We start from the raw sequence: 20,612 nt of genomic DNA, 5'->3' as shown, positions 1-20,612 counted from the left end.
CCTGGTCATGGGATGTGCAGGATGGAATATAAAGTGTGTGGTTGTTCTTTGACTTCTGCTTTTATTTCCCTAGGAGGAGTTTGGACGAGATTATGTCATACTACCCTGCTATGAAAGCCACAAATGACCGGGGCAAGGAGGTGATTGAGTATGGCAACAAATACTGGCTTATGCTGAATGAAAAGGAGACTCGGAATCTTTATCCTGTCAAGGAAGCTAGGGTGTAGGTATTAACACAGATACCCTTCCTTGGACAGCACAGTCTTGATCCTGCTGCCCCATGGCCGCTATTGTATAAGGAAAAACAGTTATGCAAGCTGTCCTTTTGATTATCTCTGTGTTCAGAAAAGTATGGGAGTCCCCACCCAAATTATCACTTCAGAATGTGAGCGGGGATGGTTTGATTGCATGCTACCCTGTCCCAAAAATCAGCTTATTGGAGAAAAATCTTATACAGTGGTACCTTGGGTTACATACACTTCAGGTTAGTGCTTCAGGTTAAGAACTTTGCTTCAGGATGAGAACAGAAATCGCACTCCGGCGGCGTGGCAGCAGCAGGAGGCCCCGTTAGCTAAAGTGGTGCTTCAGGTTAAGAACAGTTTCAGGTTAAGTATGGACCTCCGGAATGAATTAAGTCCTTAACCCGAGGTACCACTGTACTAGGATCCTTCTCAGCAGGCTTCCAACTGATGTGGGAAATTATTGACACAGATGAGCATATGATATCAGCAATTGTGCTGGGATGTAAGGATTCCTGGGACCCCTGAGGTATCCTGCATCCAAGTTGTTCTGGGCTTTGTAAATCAATACAAGAACCTTGAACCTGACTTGGTAGCACATGGGCAGCTGGAGTAGCTGTTTTAACAGTGGTATTGCATGTTCTCACAACTAGAAGCTCCCATCAGCAATCTGGCTGCAGCATTCTGCAGCAGCTGGAGCTTCTGAAACAGACCCAAGGGCAAGCCCACCATGTGCACCAGAAGCATTTACTGTGTAAAACAATAAGATGGTAAAAAAATTGAAATAAAATATATATGACGGTGAACTCAGTAATGTAAAACATTATGTGTATTTTCTTGTACTTGGTTGCCATAGTCCACATGCTCTACTTTTCTATAAACAAATTATTTTGTCTTTTGGAAGCAGATTCCCCCCCCCCCCACTCCCCATCCCAAGTCTTGTGCTGATCTTACAATTTATTTCATAAAATGTGTGTGCAGTTTGATTGTAAGACAAAACAATCTCAGAGTGGTTTAGCTGTGATCTGCTCTTATCTGTGTTTTGGAATGTGGTGCTGGGATCAGCCACTGTGTTATTCTTTGGACATTGTTAGACTCCAACTCCCATCAACACCAGCTAGCGTGGTCAATGGCCAGGTTGGGTGGAAGCTGTAATCCCAACAATACCCGGAGACACCACATTGGCTTCTGATCTGTAGACCCCTAGAATTGCAGAGTTGGAAGGGACCCTGAGAACCATCTAGTCCAGCCCCCTGCAGTGCAGGAATAGGCAGCTGTCCCATACAGGGCTCAAATCAGCAACCTTGGTGTTATCAGCACCACATTCTAGCCAACTGAGCTATCCAGGCTAATAGTTTAGTTTTAAGGGACTTTACAACCTGGTGGCACCATTTATCTCTCCACCCGGCTTTATCCAGCTATTTGTCGTCAGTCCCATGTGCAAAAAACATATCGGCTTTTCCTGTCTTGTTTGCAGGGAGGAAATGAAATGGAGGCAGTGGGCGGACGATTGGCTTGTGCACCTCATCTCACCCAATGTTTACCGCACGGCTGGCGAGGCCCTGGCATCTTTCGACTACATTGTGCACGAGGGCAAGTTTGGCACAATCGAAGGTTTCTTTGCCAAATACGTTGGAGCTGCTGCAATGTTCTTCATCAGCAAAAGGCTAAAGGCCAGGTTGGTGCTTCTGAAATTTTAAGGCTCAAGAGTAACATCTCCATTTTATCTTCCACTTCTTGACTTCAAGGACAGCCAGACTGCTGTCGGTTGTTGAGGTTAATCAGGGGCGGCCCATCCCATTTTGCCCCATGGAGAAACCAAGTAGCAATGTAGTACGCAGGAACGCCCTGGCTCTTGCAGAACTTGGTGGGTGTCAATGCGTTCTCTAAACCATGGGTAGGCAAACTAAGGTCCAGGGGCCGAATCTGGCTCAATCGCCTTCTAAATCCATCCCACGGACGGTCCGGGAATCAACGTGTTTTTACATGGGTAGAATGTGTGCTTTTATTTAAAATGCATCACTGGGTTATTTGTGGGGCATAGGAATTTGTTCATTCCCCCCCCCAAAAAAAATATATAGTCCGACCCCCGCACAAGGTCTGAGGGACAGTGGACTGGCCCCCTCCTGAAAAAGTTTGCTGACCCCTGCTGTAAAGCATAACTACCCAGCTTCTCCAACCAGGGGTGGGGGAAATGAGTGGCCGTGTCACATGCCAGAACACCTCCCTCTCGAAGCCGCCAGGGGAAGCAGTGGAGCAGGCAGAGCTCTTCCTCTTGAACTTTTGCCACTGGGGTTCCTTGACATGGTTCCCTTTTATGTCCCTTTTATGTGTTTGACAAAGTCATTAACCTTAATGTCTGGCACATATTTAAAAAGCAAGGGGCCTTAGGGAGTCTTCCTGAAGTCAGTGAGATGATGATTCAGCATGATGTACATCCAGCTTTATTTTGCTGAGTAATATGGGAACACATTTATATGCTAACTTCTTTATTTACTTGGCAGATTTTGTATCTCAACTTTTTTTGCCTAGACACCCAAACTGCTTTACAAATTTGAAACACAAAGAAAATAAAAGTGGGTCCTCTCATGCTGATTGAGAGCCGGTGGTCTGAGCTTGTCTATTCGGTTCATATGTTAGTGGTCTTAATATTACACCCGATTGCCTCTGTTTGAATTTATGTTCTTGGCAGGACCTGATGGCTGATCTGTCTTCAGGATCAGCAGTCCCTCTTCAGTTTGCTCAGGAAGGTTCAGTTGCCGTCCCACCTAGATAACCATAAAAGGATCCTAGATGGAATCGTATTCTAGAGTAGACCCATTGCAATCAATGCTCAGGTCTAACCTAAGTCCATTTATTTCAGTGAATCCACTTTGAGTATGACTTAGCCAGAGACAGCCCTTTTTCTGTTATCGTCTTTAAGATTCAGAATCCTTACAAGGATACTGTGATATTGTCATAATGGGTAGATTTGGGTAGTATCCAATGGTAGCCCTATTAAATTAATGGACATTACTAACTTTGGTAAGAACATAAAAGCCTTCTGCCTCAGGCCAATGACCCATCAAGTCCAGCTTCCTGTTCTCACAGTGGCCAACGTTATGTCCATGGGAAACCTGCAAGTGCAACCTGGACAAGAGCACTCCCCTTCCCCAAAACTGGTAACATTGATTAGAGTGGGTCTACTCTGAGTAGAACCTAGTTACCCATAACCCATTATTATGAATTGAATTCCAGTTTGTCAATTTTTTCCGTAATTCGCTCTGGGACTTCCTTTGCCTGCGGGAAGATTTGAAAAAAATCTGATGAATTAACTAAACTGATCATATGTCTCTGTTTTTAGTTTTGTGGCTTCTTATCCCTAGACTTGGGATTTTAACCAAAAAAAAAAAAAAAAGTTTGCTGTTTTGCAAGCCGTGTCTAAAGTTGAAGAAATGTGAATGAAGGAAATTCATCAGTTGTGGAAGCTTTAAAGCCACACACCCCCTTCTCTCTCTGCAGGCACCACCTGCAGGATAATGTCAGAGAAGACTTGTACAAAGCAGTGGACGACTGGGTAGAAGCTGTCGGCCACCACAGGATGTTCATGGGCGGATCCCAGCCAAACCTTGCAGATCTGGTAAGGACCTGGCAAGTGGCCATTGGAAACCACCACCATTCTGGGTAGGAATGGTGGCAGGCTAGTCATTCACTGCTGACACTCCCATTGTTGTTTAGTCATTTAGTCGTGTCCGCCTCTTCGTGACCCCTTGGACCAGAGCACGCCAGGCACTAATGTCTTCCACTGCCTCCCACAGTTTGGTCAAACTCATGCTGGTAGCTTCGAGAACACTGTCCCACCATCTTGTCCTCTGTCGTCCCCTTCTCCTTGTGCCCTCCATCTTTCCCAACATCAGGGTCTTTTCCAGGGAGTCTTCTCTTCTCATGAGGTGGCCAAAGTCTTGGAGCCTCAGCTTCAGGATCTGTCCCTCCAGTGAGCACTCAGGGCTGATTTCCTTCAGAATGGATAGGTTTGATCTTCTTGCAGTCCATGGGACTCTCAAGAGTCTCCTCCAGCACCATAGAGATAATTAGGCAGTGATTAAAGGCAACCAAGGTATAAATCTTGATTGCCAAAACTCCCTTTTGAGATAAGTGGGGACAGAGATTAACCCCTCATGCTCAGAAGACATTCATCACACTGGGAACAACGAAGTTTTCAGTGCGGGAGAAGTGCGGGAGTAGCGATATTGTCCAGTGACACTCATTGTTGTGTCATCCCATCCCCCAGCGGTGAATGAAATTTAGTGAGACATGCCGGTATATCAGACAAAAAGCCACGGTTCCGAATAATACAACAGGTACTTCAATGTGAAAGAGAAAACAGGGTGGAAGTACGTCACATGCTGTTGGTCCCCTCAGCACGTCACATGCTGTTCACTTCAGCACGTCACATGCTGTTGGTCCCCTCAATGGTGGGGGCAAGTTGGCACCTCTGGTTCTGCATATCTGAAGGCGCCCATAAAGGGTCTTCTTTCAGACCTCTGAGTGAGTGAGCCTGCCCTGCCTCTGCATCCAGCCTAACAGCACAATCAGGCAAGAGCAGAAGGTGACAGGAAGGTGCTGACCCATCTCCTTGTTCTTTCTGTTGCTTGCATGCTCAGGAAAGGCAGGTGTGTGCAGGCCCCAGCAGTGGGCCTCCTTCAGGACTTTGGCATCATAGAATCATAGAGTTGGAAGGGACCCCAAGAGTCATCTAGTCCAACCCCCTACAATGCAGGAACATCAACTAAAGCATCCCTGATAGATGGCCATCCAACCTCTGCTTAAAAGCCTCCAAGGAAGGAGAGTCCACCACCTTCCGAGGGAGACCGTTCCACTATTGAACAGCTCTTACTGTCAGAAATTTCTTCCTGATATTGAGTTGGAATCTCCTTTCTTGTAACTTGAAGCCATACGGACTCCCTTATGCTGGATCCAGTTTAGGTGACACAAGCAGACCATGGCTTAGTTGCCAGCACTGTATTCTGGGCTTGTGTGTTTACTTCCTTGCCTGCTTCAAGGTTCAGTATAACTGCTTGCCATTGAACTTGAGTCAGGGAATGCAGTGGTTACTGCAATGAATGCATGGATTGCCTCCAAATCAGAATTGGAAGCCAACTGGCGTTTCTGGCAAACTCTGCTTTGCTGCAAGCCATGTTTGCCAGTTCGGCCAGGCAGTGGCTAACGGTGGTTGTTGCAAGAAGCGGGGAAGGGCAGGGAGGTAACTGAGTCCATGAGCATGTGTACCAAGGGGACAGTCACAACTACAAACTGTGGCTTGGCTGCAATGTCAACTCCAAGCCATCCGTTACCACTGAGTTAAAGTTGTGACTAGAAAGATGCAACACAAACTAGGCCTTTAGTAGAAAACGAAAGCTACATCCAGAGAGAAGATGGGATCTGTTCCCTTTAGGACAGGGAAGTTGCTCTCCTTAACTTCAGTTCCATTAATCATGCTATGAAGTAATGTGAGTAATTGACCTATGTGCTGTGAAGGAGGCAAAAGAGGGAGTTGTATTTCCACCACAGGTCTCTAGGGCTTTGACGCACCCTTGTATGAGGGTACCCCAATAATTATCGGGTGTCCAAAACAGGGAATAGGTTGCTGGGGTCCTCAGTCTGATCCAGCAATGCTCTTCTTATGCTTCTATGCCCCGAGTCTTTGTCCAGTCCCTCCTTCTGAAGGTGTTCTTAGTTATGAGATGCTGGGAGTTGAAAATGGAAGCTTCTGCGATGCATGTGTTTTCCCACTTGTAGCTGATGTTCTTCTCACCAGTTTTCTTCTCTGTTCTGTCTGCACAGGCGGTTTATGGAGTTTTGCGTGTCATGGAAGGCTTGGAAGCTTTTGATGACATGATGACCCACACCAAGATCCAGCCTTGGTACCGTCGTATGGAGGCAGCCATTGGGCAGTCCAGAGTTGCCATAAAGCACTCCAGATGCTAAAAACAACCCTTACATTGACCAGGAAAAGCTCATAAAGCAAAGCAGGACTTATTTATTTTTTTAATTCCAAAGCCAAAAGGGGTGTATGGAATGAGTGCCCACCACCAAAGGGGTCTTGGAAAAAGCAGTGGAACATGACGCATGGACTATTATTTGTAGAAAGCCTTAAGGGTATCATACTTGCTGAGTGAATTTTGATTGTTAGGCCCTTACTAGGCCCTTCTGCTTTGGTGGGATTTGACTTTGTTTTTCCAAGTGTCTAAAAGAACCTTGTCTGTCTTGCTTGGTCCTAGAGGAGGTGGAAGAAGTAAGTGTTTTGCTAGGGGTTCATTCTGCTGGTGGGAAAGAGTCTGCTGGTTTGCAGGACACATGAGTCCTTTTGGTTGTTCAGAGTGAATAGATCTGAAGCCACACTCTCGTTGCTGCTTTTCTCTGGGTCCTGTATGGAATGTGGGAGTTCTCCATTACCAGACAGTTGACCCAGAGACGGTAACACAAACAAATAAAGAACAGTTAGCAAATAGTGTGCAATATTTATCTGAAGCAGGTACAGAGAGAAGGCTGAGGTTTCTGGAAATATGCCTTTGGGATAAAATAATGGTATTCTTGGAAAGAATGAGAACAGAAGAGCCTTTACTCTTGCTACCCATCAAAGGGATCTGTCAGAATTTCCAGATGAAAGGCAATTCCTTTTTTAAAAAGGTGTGGGTTGTAAAATGTGGCGTTGGCACACATCTGTGGTGGTCTGCCACGTAAAAGATTGTCTTATGTGGCATGTTAATGTTGGAGAAGGGTTGTAAAGTGTGAAGCATCCCCCACACTTAGGAGGAGCACATGCAAGTTTTGTTCTTAAACCTGTTCAACAGACACGGCACACTTTGCAAAGCCTGGGCAAAGGGTTTCAGTTACTTAGTTCTTTAGAGGGGGGGAGGGGGAGGAGAGGGGGATACAAGTGACAGCTCAATTTAAAACTGGATTAAGTTTGTAAACTAGAGTTTCTTCAATGCAATTTGGTCTTTATTCGAGTCAGAGGCATACCTAGGTCCCTTGCACCCTTGGCAAGGAGCTGTCTTGGCACCTCCCCCCCAGAAAAAAACACCACTTTACTGCACTAGCCACATGAGAAATTCCTATATTTTTATGAGACCCAAGTACTCAAAGGATCTGGAAGAAGGGTGAGACAAGGATGAAAGGTGCAAGAGCACACACATGCACACCATACACTCCATAGTCTGATAGGTGATTTTTGCACCTGCAACCCTGGTGGGGGCTGGTTCCACCAATCCTAAGGGTTGTACCACCATGTGCAGTAGGGCTTACTTTCCAACAAATGCACACACAAGGTTGTGCTGCTGTTGACACATGCTCTGCTTTGTTCAGCCTGATCCTGAATCATTTTGGGATTGCAACCCTGGATATGTACTCTGGTGTAGCTTCGCTGCAGAATTCAGATATGCAAACTCTGTCTTGGATGAAAGTATTGGTGTCAGTTGGGCTACTTGGAAATAAAGGTTTTCTTTTGATGGTAGAGCTTTCAGTGTCCTTATTGATCAGCTTCTATAACATGAAGCTAGCACATCTGATTACATTTCTAGACCAAAATGTTCCTACTGGGCTGGTTCCTTGGTAAGTGAACAGAGAACTTGCCCCTAAAATGTAACCTGCATTTATTCTTCCAATTCCCTTTTTATCTGGTTTAATGCAGGTATCTTCTGGAGTTAATATTGTATGCTTTCTCATCTCTTCAAAGCATTCTTCCTCCATCCCAGCACTCCAGTCCAAAACACACAGGCTGTATCTTCACATAACGCTAAGCCAAAAAGTGTGGCTTATTTGATGGTACATGCTGGCTGAGCACACCCACTTTGCTCCTCTTTGCCACCAGTGCCAAAACAAACCTCAAACTGGTTGGCTTAGCAGGATATCCAAATCGGGATCACTGTATGTTTCATACTGAAACAAACCACCATCATTAGCCAGCTTGAAGCCATGGTTTGTTGTTGGCTTTGCAATCAAGGTTTGTTAGGGCAAAACAAACTATGACCCCCGGTTCATACATTTTTAATTTGTTTGCTTATTAAATTTATATATCAACTTTTATCCGAAGGTCTCAGGGTGGTTCACAGAACAAAATAACAAGATAGGTAAAGGTAAAGGGACCCCTGACCATTAGGTCCAGTTGTGGCCGACTCTGGGGTTGCAGCGCTCATCTTGCTTTACTGGCGAACCAGAGCAGCGCACGGAAACGCCGTTTACCTTCCCGCCGGAGCGGTACCTATTTATTTACTTGCACTTTGACGGGCTTTCGAACTGCTAGGTGGGCAGGAGCAGGGACTGAGCAACGGGAGCTCACCCCGTCACGGGGATTCGAACCACCGACCTTCTGATCGGCAAGTCCTAGGCTCTGTGGTTTAACCCACAGCGCCACCCGTGTCCCTATAAAAATAACAAGATAAAACACAGTAAATAATTAAACTAAAGCAACAAAACAATACCCACCCCGCTTCCCACAGATACACTTAAAAGGCTGTAGGCCAAAGGCCTGGTTGAAGAGGAATGTTTTCACCAGGCGCCTAAAAATATATAATGAAGTTGCCAGGCAAACCTTCCTGGAGAGAACATTCCACAAACAGGGAGCCACTATAGAAAAGGTCCATTCTCGTGTTGCCACCCTCCAGACCTCACGTGGAGGAGACACATGAATAATGGACTTAGATTATGAACACAGAATCCAGGACAGCTTTTATGGGGAGAGACGGTCCTTAAGGTATTGCGGTCCAGAGTTGTTAAAGGCTTTATAGGTCAAAACCAACACTTTGAATTGGCTTGGAAACTGCTTGGCAGCTGGTGCAGTTGGACCAGGATTGGTGTAATATGCTCAAACCATCTTTCCCTGGTGAGCAACCGGGCCGCCAAATTCTGCACCAGCTGAAGCTTCTGTACCATCTTCAGAGGCAGCCCTATGTATAATGTGTTGCGGTAATCCAACCTAAGAGCATAGACAACAGAAGTTAGACTACCCCTGTCCAGATAGGGGCACAGATGGGCCACCAGCCAAAGCAGATGGAAGGCACTCTGGGCCACTGAGGCCACCTGAGCCTCAAGCGACAGCAATGGATTGAGAAGTACCCACAAATGGTGTACCTGCTCTTGAGAGGCAGTGTAACCTCATCAAGAGAACGCCACCTCCCAGCTATCCAGTTTAGGGGAAAGCCTACTAACAGTGTCTCAGTTTTATCCAAATTGTGCATCAGTTTTTTTGGCTCTCATCCAGTCAGTTACCGAGGCAAGACACTGGTCCAGCACATTCACTGCCTCACCAGCAGATGTAAACAAGAAGTAGAGTTGTGTGCTGAAATATACTCTGAGCTGAGTGTTGATTTCATGCTCTTTCTGATTCACTTCCTCTGGAGCCAGATTGGGTGGCTCCTGCAGACCAATCAAGTTGCTGCCTTCTAGGATTCTACATGCCTATTGGTCTAAGATCCAAGCTCAGTACATAACATATGCCCTCAGCATATTGCTGACGTACTCCAAAACTTTGGATGACCGCACTCAGCAGTTTCATGTAGATGTTAAATAGCATGGGGTGGGGGATTTATCCCTGAGGAACTCCACATTGAAAGCCCCATGGGGCTGAAAAGCACTCCCCAACCATCACTCTCTGGGAGTGAGCATCCAAGTAGGACTGGAACCACTGTAAAGCAGTGCCACCAATCCCCAACTCAGACAGCCTCTCCAGAAGGATACTATGATCAATGGTATCAAAAGCAGCTGTGGGGTCGAGAATTAACAGTGACCTATTTCCCCAGTTAAACCACAGAGCCTAGGACTTGCCGATCAGAAGGTTGGCGGTTCGAGTCCCCATGACGGGGTGTGCTCCCGTTGCTTGGTCTCTGCTCCTGACAACCTAGCAGTTTTAAAGCACGTCAAAGTGCAAGTAGATAAATAGGTACCACTCCGGCAGGAAGGTAAACGGCGTTTCCGTGCGCTGCTGTGGTTTGCCAGAAGTGGCTTAGTCATGCTGGCCACATGACCCGGAAGCTGTACGCCGGCTCCCTCGGCCAATAAAGCGAGATGAGCACCGCAACCCCAGAGTCGGCCACAACTGGACCTAATGATCAGAGGTCCCTTTACCTTTACCTATTTCCCTTGTGTCTCTCCCCACAGAGATCACCATGCAAGGTTTCTGTGCCAAAACTGTGTCTAAGCCCCAATTGAAATGGATCTAGAAAATCAGTTTCCTCCAAGTACACTGGGATCTGGCCCCAACCACCTGTTCAATAACCTTGGGAGATGAGCAACTGGGGGCAGTGAATATGCATGCATACTATGCATACTATGCTTTAATAAACCAGACCTTCTGCTTATCATTATGTATGAACACAATATTTATTCAGAAGCAAGCTTTGTAGAAATCAATGAGATTGCTTTCTATATAATATACCAGAGTGTGGTGTGTGGGTTTTAACTTTCCGGTTTGCTTCTGCAATAATTATCTTTTGAGACCAATAACATGAAAGGAAGCAGTGGATTGGGGAGGGGGATGCAGTTTCTGGTTTCTGATGCAGATTTTATATTTTTAAAAATGGTTCCATAAATAAATAAATGAAAATACTTAACTAACTGATCAATTGCATTGCAATTAGTCCTGCTCCCAACACAATGCCTCCCCCCCAAAAAAAATATTGGCTATGTTAAAATAAAATAAAAAACTAGAAACTTTTCCCCAAAACTTTGTGTGGAATGTAAAGAGTTCTTGAATAAAGTTTATCAGAATTGCAGTTTCGTCCTAGGTGAGAGGCAGAGACATTATTTGCAATAAAGCAATTTTGCTGCTGTTATTGGAGCTGTTTTCTGCTTAAAAGGTAAAGGTACCCCTGCCCGTACGGGCCAGTCTTGACAGACTCTGGGGTTGTGTGCCCATCTCACTTAAGAGGCCAGGGGCCAGCGCTGTCCGGAGACACTTCCGGGTCACGTGGCCAGCGTGACAAAGCTGCATCTGGCGAGCCAGAGCCGCACACGGAAACGCCGTTTACCTTCCCGCTGGTAAGCGGTCCCTATTTATCTACTTGCACCCGGAGGTGCTTTCGAACTGCTAGGTTGGCAGGCGCTGGGACCGAGCAGCGGGAGCGCACCCCGCCGCAGGGATTCGAACCGCCGACCTTTCAATCGGCAAGTGCTAGGCGCTGAGGCTTTAACCCACAGCGCCACCTGCGTCCCTGTTTTCTGCTTACTCAGCAACAAAACAGCAACATTAATGTTTAGTATTTGCAGTGATACTTTTATAGAAAAAAAGGTGCAACAACACCATGACTCACGAGAACTCACCTTGTTCTCTTATAATGGCAATGGTGCCTACCTGAGAGGTGTGGAACTGAGTTCTGGTGAGTTCTGGCTGGAAAAAACCCCTGAGTATTTGCATATGTTATTTTGATAATCCTTAACAACAACCCCATGAAGTAGGTCATGCTGCAGAAGAGGGGCTGAGGCTGAATCAAGCTAGAAAATATAGTTGAATATGAATTTCCTAGCTTAATAGGAAGCAATCTCCTACCAAGGAACATAACATAGAAGGTTTAAGCCCCAAACAGCCCTGTGAGGTGGCTGAGGCCTATAGGTTAGGCCCGATGGCTACAAGCCATGATGGCTCTATGCTACTGCCAGTATCAGAGATGCTTCTAAACACTAGTTAATGGAAATCACTATTGGGGTCAGAGTGCTGTTGCACTCATGTTCTGCTTCTGGGGCAGGACCAGCTGAGGAAATGTTGGCACCTTGGGTGAACCACAAAATGGAGCCCTCTCCTTTAGAGAAAAAGGGTTGATAGGGAACAAAGTGGGAGGATCAAAATCACCTTTGGTGGCCTTCACTGCCTCCTGGGGGAGCAAGTTCAATAGTTTGACTATTTGCTGCATGAAGAAGTGCTTTCTTTTATCTGTCGGAAGTCCTCCAACATTTCACTTCATTGGATGTCTAGTGTCATGCAAGAGGGGCTGCAATGTTTATTCTCAGGAGAGTAATGGCTTAATCTATTAAAAGAGCCCTGCTACCAACTTCTGAAAGCCAGAAGCCTAGGAAGTGCTTGCCCAGTTTTGGAAAGCTGCCAGAGCCCTGCAGCCTCCTCCCCAGAGTCAGTCGCCTCGCTTAGCTACAGTAGAGGGCAGGGGTAAGTAACCTAAGGCCCAGGGGCTGGATGCAGCCCAATCCCCTTCTTAATCCAGCCCGTGGACAATCCGGGAATCAGTGTGTTTTTACATGTGTCCTTTTATTTAAAATGCGTCTCTGGGTTACTTGAGGGGCAGAGGAATTCGTTCATTCCCCCCCAAAAAAAAATTCCGTCCGGCCCACCACATGGTCTGAGGGATAGTGGAACCAGCCCACGGCTAAAAAAGGTTGCTGACCCCTGGTATAGGATCTGGGATCCAGCAGCTTTCCTGCACAGGATGCTATCAAAGTCTGTCCATTTCGTCTGGCTTTGGGAGTGCTGTGCTAGGGATCAGGGGGTGAGACTGGCAATTTTCCTGCTCAGGGTGTTGAGGTGAGGTGATGCAAAATTGAGACAGTCCACTTGGGGGGTGCCAAGGATCACAAAGATGGGAGAGTTGCTGAGTTGCCACAAAATTGAGAAGACCCATAACTGAGAAGATCTACTTGGGGGCAACAAGTTATGGAAGATAGCAAAGTCTGCCCATTTTGTCTGGCTTTGGAAAGCTGTCAGAGCCCTGGCACACAGGTCTCCATTTTATGGAAAATTACAAAGTGATGCTGTCAGAGCACTGGCAGAAGCCTAGGAAGTGCTTGGCTAGCTTTGAGAAGGAACAAAGGGTTTTGGTACCCTGCCAGAGCTCTGCAGCCTTTTTCCCAGAGCCAGACAGCAGTGTGAAGTAGAGGTGTGAAGTAGAGGCCTTAGTCAGGTCAATAAACACCATAAACAGGGGTTGGTTTCACTCTCTACTTTTTTCTTGAAGCTGTCTAGCAGTGAAAATCATGTCCACTGTCCCCCTAGAACAGTGATGGCAAAAGTTGACCCTCCAGCTGTTTTGGGACTACAACTCCCATCATCCCTAGCTAACAGGACCAGTGGTCAGGGATGATGGGAATTGTTGTCCTAAAACAGCTGGAGAGCCAAGTTTGGCCATCACTGCCCTAGAAGGTCGAAATTGGCCTCCACAGTCACTTATAGACTCACTGTTCATAGAAGACAATCTTACTCAGCTATGAGTGATCACCAAAGAAGAAAAAGTAGCAGAGGTGCCAACTTGAATAAAATAGGGGGGCAAGTAAGCCCTGAACTGCATAATTGATCACATGATGTGGTTCACAGACAGCTTGAATGGCAATGCCCATCAACTTTGGGGGGAACGGTCACCTCAAATATTTTATTGGGTGATCTGAAGGCCCCTCAGCAAGGCCCCTGGTTCTGGAAAGGAGGCTCCAGGGCCTACAGCCTTTCCCTTCTTCCCAAAGTTGGGTGCCAATAATTGCCTCCCTTAAGTGGAACCGCCCCCAACTGAACTGTCTGTTTTGTGCCAGCTTGCCTCAACACCCTGTGTCGATCTCCTCTCCGCCTGGTTCAGGGTCCAAGAGTCCTTCTCTCCACTTCCTAGGTATCCCAAAGCCCTTGCACTGCTCTCTCAATGCCATACAAAATGGAGGGGCTTCGGTAATCTTTAATAAAATTGTGCCCTATGCAAGGCCAATATTTTATGCCCTTGAATGGATCTTCTCGGTTATAGATCTTCTCAGAGCCGTGTGCAGGAAAATTGCAGATGTCCTGCACTGCGGCAAGCAAGGTGCCTGGCTCCAGGTAGGAGGTTCCAGGACTCTGTCAGGGTCCTAAAGTCCTTCCCTCCTTCCCAAAGCGCGGTGTAAGACCAATATTTGGCGCCCCCAAGTGGTTTCTCACAGTTATGGGTCTTCTCAGTTTTGTGAACCTCAGCACCACTTCTGGCTTGAGGGAGGCAGTGCCGGGGCTCTGGCAGCATCCCAGAGCCCTTGTGCCATCCTCCCAAGGCCAAACAAAATGGACGGGCCTTTGTAATCTTCCATAAAATGGCGTCCTGTGGAGGCCAATATTTGGTGCCCCGGCTTTGGGAAGGTGGTGCCAGGGCTCCGACAGCATCCCAGAGCCCTTGCGCGGTCCTCCCAAGGCCAAACAAAATGGAAGGGCCTTTGTAATCTTCCATAAAATGGCGTCCTGTGGAGGCCAATATTTGGCACCCTGGCTTTGGGAAGGTGGTGCCAGGGCTCTGACAGATCCCAGAGCCCTTGCGCTGTCCTCCCAAGGCCAAACAAAATGGAAGGGCCTTTGTAATCTTCCATAAAATGGCGCCTGTGGAGGCCACTATTTGGTGCCCCCAAGCGGATCCTCACAGTTATGGATCTTCTCATTTTGCAGCACCTCAGCACCACTTCCGGCTTTGGGAAGGTGGTGCCAGGGCTCTCGCAGCATCCCAGAGCCCTTACACCATCCTCCCAAGGCCAAACAAAATGGAAGGGCCTTTGTATTTTCCCATAAAATGGCGTCTGTGCGAGGCCAATATTTAGCGCCCCCAAGTGGACGCCTCAATTTTGTGCCACCTTGCCTCAGCACCCTGTAAAGCACCTGGCTCAAGGTCCAAGAGTCCTTACTGCCACTTCCTGGGCATCCAGCTTTGGGAAGGCAATGCCAGGGCTCTGGGGCATCCCTCAGCCCTTGCACTACCCTACCAATGCCAGGCACAATGAAGGCACTTTGGTAATCTTTAATAAAATTGTGCCGTATGTGAAGCCAATATTTGATGCCCCTGAATGGTCATAGATCTTCTCAGAGTCATGTGCAGGAAAACTGCAGATCTCCCACACTGTGGCCAGCAAGGTGCCTGGCATCGGGTAGGAGGCTCCAGGGCTCTGGTAGGGTCCTAAAGCCCTTCTCTCCTTCCCAAAGCCAGGTGTGAGGACAATATTTGCTGCCCCCAAGTGGATCTTCTCAATTTTGCACCACCTAATCTCAGCATCCTGTGCACAGAAACTACCAATCTCCTGAACTGCAGCTAAGCAAACCCCCTGGCTCTGTGAAGAAGGCTTCAGGGCATTGGCAGGTCCCAGAGCCCTTCCATCGTTCTCAAAGGTGGGCAAGCGCTTACCAAGCTTTGGGAAGAAGACCCTGAAATGTATATTTGCAGAGCAAGGGCAGTTTTCCTGCGCAGGGTGCCCAGCCAAGGTAAAGCCAAAAGCAGTGCTGAGCTGCCACAAAATCTAGAAGACTCACATGGAGGCGGTAAGTTATGGAAGATTGCAAAGTCTGTCCACTTTGTCTGTGTTTAGGAGGGATGCTGCCACAGTCCTGCTACTGCCTTCCCAAAGCTGGAAGCCTAGGAAGCCCTTTATGGAGCCCAGCTTTATGGAGCGAAGGGTTCTAGGACTCTACCAGAGCCCTGGAGTCTCCTTCCCAGACCCAGGTGCCTTGTTCAGGGTAGTGCTGGATCTGGGATCCTGCAGTTTTTCTTAACAGGGTGCCAAGCTGAGGAGGCACAAAATTGAGAAGTTCCATTACCAATAATAACCACTTGGTGGCACTATAGGTACTGTACAGTTGAACTACTATGCTTAATTTTGTTTCTTCTAAAGATAGTTTCTGAGAAACGAAGTTGCCCTTCAGCTATGGATTTTTAAGGGCTTCTGTTTCGCTACTTCAGGAGAGACATCCCCTATCACACTTCAACGACAAGACATCCGCTAAGGAGTAACCCTACCATAGGTGCCTCAACTGCCGCAACCTATTGCTGGTGCCAAACCTATTGCTCTGCTTTCCTTTGGACCACATCAGCGAGGCCCAGAGGAGGGTCTTGTAAGCCCACGACTTCCATACACACTGCCAGACCTGCGCCCCAGAGAGGTCACTTTGGTGCTGCAAATGCAGCATAAACATCATAAATAGTGGGTCTTGTACATATCCCTTTGCCTCAGCCTTATCGGCCACCTGCTAGCTAGAGTTACAAGGACAGGAGCAGTGGGGGGGGGGGTGCATGCATTTCACTCTGCTATTTTGCTCCAAGTGTATTGCATCTCCTAAGGATGGACGGAAGGCTCTGGGCCCCTGCCTCTGAGCTTCCTTCCCAGAGTCAGGTGCCTTGCTTAGCCGCAGTGCAGTATTTGGAGCACTGGAAGAGTGAGTTAAAGTAAATCAAAATAAGATTTAAAAATAAAAATAAAACAGACACATGAAAAACATTTTAAAAGGCAGAGGAAAACAACAATAACAAAACAACAAAAATGCAATTAAGGTTACAGAACTATATAGCATATATGTAAATTGATTAAATTTATCAAGATTCAGGTAGGTAGCTGTGTTGGTCTGACGCAGCTGGGGTGGAAATAAAAATTGTCCCGTAGCACCTTAGAGACCAACTAAGTTTGCTCTGGCTATAAGCTTTGTGCATGCACATTAAACCTTATACCCAGACCAAAACCTTAGTTGGTTTCTAAGGTGCTACTAGATAATTTTTAAATATTTTTTAATTTGTTTCCCTTAAGTATATGTTTGTTCATAGCTTACTATGGTTTTGGTAAATACATTCCAAATATAGTTAAATTTGCCCATGCATTATCTTCGTCTGGGTTGCAAGAGTTGTCATGAGATCTATCCACAGAGGTCATATTTTTGTCCTTCCGACGTATTAATATCAATCGTTTGGCAGATGTAAGGGAACAGAGAATCTATTTACATTGACCAATTTCAAGCCCCATATATTAGGTATATAGTTTAAGATTATGTTATCTTCTGAAATTCTTAATTTATTCCCCACAATAGTATTTATGCATTCCAATAGTCCCGCCCCCAATTTGCAAACACCTAACACTGTATAAACATAGGTTTCAAACAAGCATTTTACTGCATCTCCAATGTTTATGCAGTAATGTAATCCAATAAACTTGAAATAAAATCTTTTGTTGTATGAAACTCAGGTTTATAATCTAATGATCTTAGACATGGAGGCTAAAACATTATCCCATTGTTTAACTAAGATGGGGCTTGCTAATTCTTTCTTTCTTTCATTTCTCAAAGTCTGTGCGTCAAATTGATCAATAGACACTAAATATATACTAAAAGTAGTATCTGGTTTTTTAACCTCTAAGGATGCAATCAAGCATTCAAATAACCTTACGTGATTGCAGCTTTGCACAGGTGGGGCAGCGGCGGCAGAATAAATAAATGGAGAGTGGGTCTTCTCTGCTCCCATTTATCATTTATTTATTTACTTCCCACTGCCCTGTCCACATAAAGCTGTTATCCCATAAGTAAAATATGAATAAGATGATAAGATGATAAGATGTGAGTTACCTGTAGTGGCACTATTGAGACAGGACTTGCAGGGGTTTAAAGTACAGGGTCCCATCACCTCCTGGCAAATAGAAGGGGAAGAAATGGAGGTAGTGAGAGATTTTACTTTATTGGGCTCAATGATCACTGCAGATGGTGACAGCAGCCACGAAATTAAAAGACGCCTGCTTCTTGGGAGAAGGGCAATGACAGGCCTAGACAGCATCTTGAGAAGTAGAGACATCACCTTGCCAACAAAGGTTCATATAGTTAAAGCTATGGTTTTCCCAGTAGTGATGTATGGAAGTGAGAGCTGGACCATAAAGAAGGCTGATCGCCGAAGAATTGATGCTTTTGAATTATGGTGCTGGAGGAGACTCTTGAGAGTCCCATGGACTGCAAGAAGATCAAACCTCTCCATACTGAAGGAAATCAACCCTGAGTGCTCACTGGAAGGACAGATTGTGAAGCTGAGGCTCCAGTACTTTGGCCACCTCATGAGAAGAGAAGACTCCCTGGAGAAGACCCTGATGTTGGGAAAGATGGAGGGCACAAGGAGAAGGGGACGGCAGAGGACGAGATGGTTGGATAGTGTTTTTGAGGTTACCAGCATGAGTTTGACCAAACTGCGGGAGGCAGTGGAGGACAGAGGTGCCTGGCGTTCTCTGGTCCATGGGGTCACGAAGAGTCGGACACGACTAAACGACTAAACAACAACAAAGTACAGGGTTCAATTGGAACAGCTATGTCAGTAAAGCATGGGATTCTTAATCTGAGGTTTGTGCCCCACTTTGGGCAAAAGATTCCCGCATTGAAGGGGGTTGGACTATCAGTGGTTCTCAACCTGTGGATCCCCAGATGTTGTTGGACTACAACTCCCATCATCCCTGAGCTCTGGCCTTGCTAGCTAGGGGTGATGGGAGTTGTAGTTCACCAACATCTGGGGACCCACAGGTTGAGAAAGGCTGGACTATATAAACGTTCCCCAAACTAGGGTCCCCACCTGTTTTCGGACTACAACTCCCATCATCCCTACCTAGCAGGACCTGTGGTCAGGGATGGTGGGAACTGTAGTCCAAAAACCGCTGGAGACCCAAGTTTGGGGAACCCTGGACTAGATGATCCACATGGTCCCTTCCAACTCTATGATTCTATGATGGATGGTGACTCATCTACATGTGCTCCAAAGCACATGCCCTCTTCTTCATTTACTATTCTCTTTGGAGAACTGGCCAAGAAAAGGAGCTAAGCCCACACAGAGGCAAGAGCATTCACGTCACATATGATTCTGCAGACCTCTGTTTGAATCTTTACTCAGCCATGAAGTACTGTGGGTCAGCGTATGACCACTGCTCCCAAACCAGGCGTATCTCACAAGGATGTTGCGTGGATTAAAAATACCACAAGTGCTGCCCTGGCAGCAGGGGCAGAGAGCTTTAAATACAGATGCAGAATACAGGGAAGTTAACAGAAACTATATAAGAAATACACAAGGGCACAAGGAGAAGGGGACGACAGAGGATGAGATGGTTGGACAGTGTTCTCGAAGCTACCAGCATGAGTTTGACCAAACTGTGGGAGGCAGTGGAAGACAGGAGTGCCTGGCGTGCTCTGGTCCAGGGGGTCATGAAGAGTCGGACACGACTAAACGACTAAACAACAACAACATATAAGAAATACAGTGGTACCTCGGGTTACATATGCTTCAGGTTACATACACTTCAGGTTACAGACTCCGCTACCCCAGAAATAGTACCTCGGGTTAAGAACTTTGCTTCAGGATGAGAACAGAAATTGTGCAACGGCAGCAGGAGGCCCCGTTAGCTAAAGTGGTGCTTCAGGTTAAGAACAGTTTCAGGTTAAGAATGGACCTCCGCAACAAATTAAGTACTGTATGTAACTGTGCGGTATAAGATAATCAACAGATAAAGCACAGCAAGACTACAGTAATTGGAAGTCATTTTTAATTTATTGTTTTACAATCGTTCACATCATTGGGAGTACAAAGGATGTTAGTTATAAGAATTGTGTTGCTTTATATACTGCTACTGTCTGTCAATTTATAGTTTGTTTATTTGATTGTATGTTTGTCTATTGGTTTGTTTGCTTTCCTGGCATAAATGCATCTATGTATTTTAAAACAATAAAGATATGCACATTGTAAACAAAATAATATACATACAGTGGTACCTCGGGTTAAGAACTTAATTCTTTCCGGAGGTCCATTCTTAACCTGAAACTGTTCTTAACCTGAGGTACCACTTTAGCTAATGGGGCCTCCCGCTGCCGCCGCGCGATTTCTGTTCTCATCCTGAGGTAAAGTTCTTAACCCGAAGTACTATTTCTGGGTTAGCTGAGTCTGTAACCTGAAGCGTCTGTAACCCGAGGTACCACTGTACATACATACATACATACATACATACAGAAGGCATGCCCAGCATGCCAATAGCGGACTTCCGAGGTCTTCCGGCCTTTGCCGGACTCGAATTCCCGTCAGCCCTAACCATTGGCCGCGCTGGCTGCGGGCTGATGGGAGTTGGAGTCCAACTCAACAACCGTTGGCAACGTCTCCAGGCCTCACCTCGCGCGCGTCCCAAAACAGGACGCAAGCCGCTCAGTTCCCATAGCAACCGACGGGAGGAGGCGTGGCTCTTGTGACGCCACGCGCGCCCCCGGCCTGTGCCCAAGAGGGGCCGGCAGGAGCGCGCGCGAGCGCCAAAGAGAGCGCCTGTGGCGGCCGGGCGATCGGGTTGGGGTCACGAGGGCGGCGGCGGGGGTTTGAACCGTCCAATGGGGGAGCGGCGTGCGGCGTGCCGGGGGCGGAGCCGGAAGTCGGCCTGCGCGTCCTGGAGCTGCAGCTGTTCGTCGGCGGCGCCGTGCCGCTGCGGTGGGAGTTCCTGTCCTCGCGCGGCGGCGGCGGTGGCGGCGCCCCAACGGTGCCAAGGTCTCCATGGCAGCACCAGCAGCCTCTGCAGCTACCGCCGCCTCATCCACGGCTTTGAGGACGTCGTGAGGCGGCGGTTGCGAAGCCGCTTAAGAACCCCATGGTGAGCCGGGGGCAGGAGGCTGAGGAAACGGCGGCTGGGAGCGTTGCTCGGGGT

The 20,612-nt window shown here is 47.1% G+C and overlaps 2 protein-coding genes and 1 long non-coding RNA gene across 6 annotated transcripts in view; 2 read left to right on the top strand and 1 right to left on the bottom strand.

The window, feature by feature from the left end:
- The window catches only part of PTGES2 (prostaglandin E synthase 2), a 19,063-nt gene extending 11,329 nt beyond the window's left edge, over positions 1-7,734 (top strand). For both annotated transcript variants that reach the window (XM_081896575.1, XM_081896574.1), the window contains exons 4-7: positions 74-223; positions 1,717-1,917; positions 3,741-3,858; positions 6,063-7,734. In XM_081896575.1, coding sequence (XP_081752701.1) covers positions 74-223; positions 1,717-1,917; positions 3,741-3,858; positions 6,063-6,206 — 613 coding nt within the window. In that variant the 3' untranslated portion in view covers positions 6,207-7,734. The remainder of the gene's footprint in view (positions 1-73; positions 224-1,716; positions 1,918-3,740; positions 3,859-6,062) is intronic.
- The window catches only part of LOC309361570, a 21,769-nt gene continuing 3,868 nt past the window's right edge, over positions 2,712-20,612 (bottom strand). The window contains exon 3 of the long non-coding RNA XR_014164516.1: positions 2,712-3,007. This is a non-coding gene — a long non-coding RNA (uncharacterized lncRNA). The remainder of the gene's footprint in view (positions 3,008-20,612) is intronic.
- ODF2 (outer dense fiber of sperm tails 2) overlaps positions 20,287-20,612 on the top strand; it is a 35,872-nt gene continuing 35,546 nt past the window's right edge. Inside the window, exon 1 of one of the 3 annotated variants that reach the window (XM_081896385.1) lies at positions 20,287-20,558. In XM_081896385.1, the coding sequence (XP_081752511.1) occupies positions 20,302-20,558 (257 nt within the window). In that variant the 5' untranslated portion in view covers positions 20,287-20,301. The remainder of the gene's footprint in view (positions 20,559-20,612) is intronic. The other 2 variants (XM_081896387.1, XM_081896386.1) reach the window with 2 other exon arrangements.

This window comes from Podarcis melisellensis (genome assembly GCF_964234715.1).
Source record: "Podarcis melisellensis genome assembly, chromosome: Z".
NCBI classification, from domain to species: domain Eukaryota; kingdom Metazoa; phylum Chordata; class Lepidosauria; order Squamata; family Lacertidae; genus Podarcis; species Podarcis melisellensis.
Note: the sequence above shows the minus strand (reverse complement) of the source record. Positions and strands in the feature narration are given on the sequence as shown.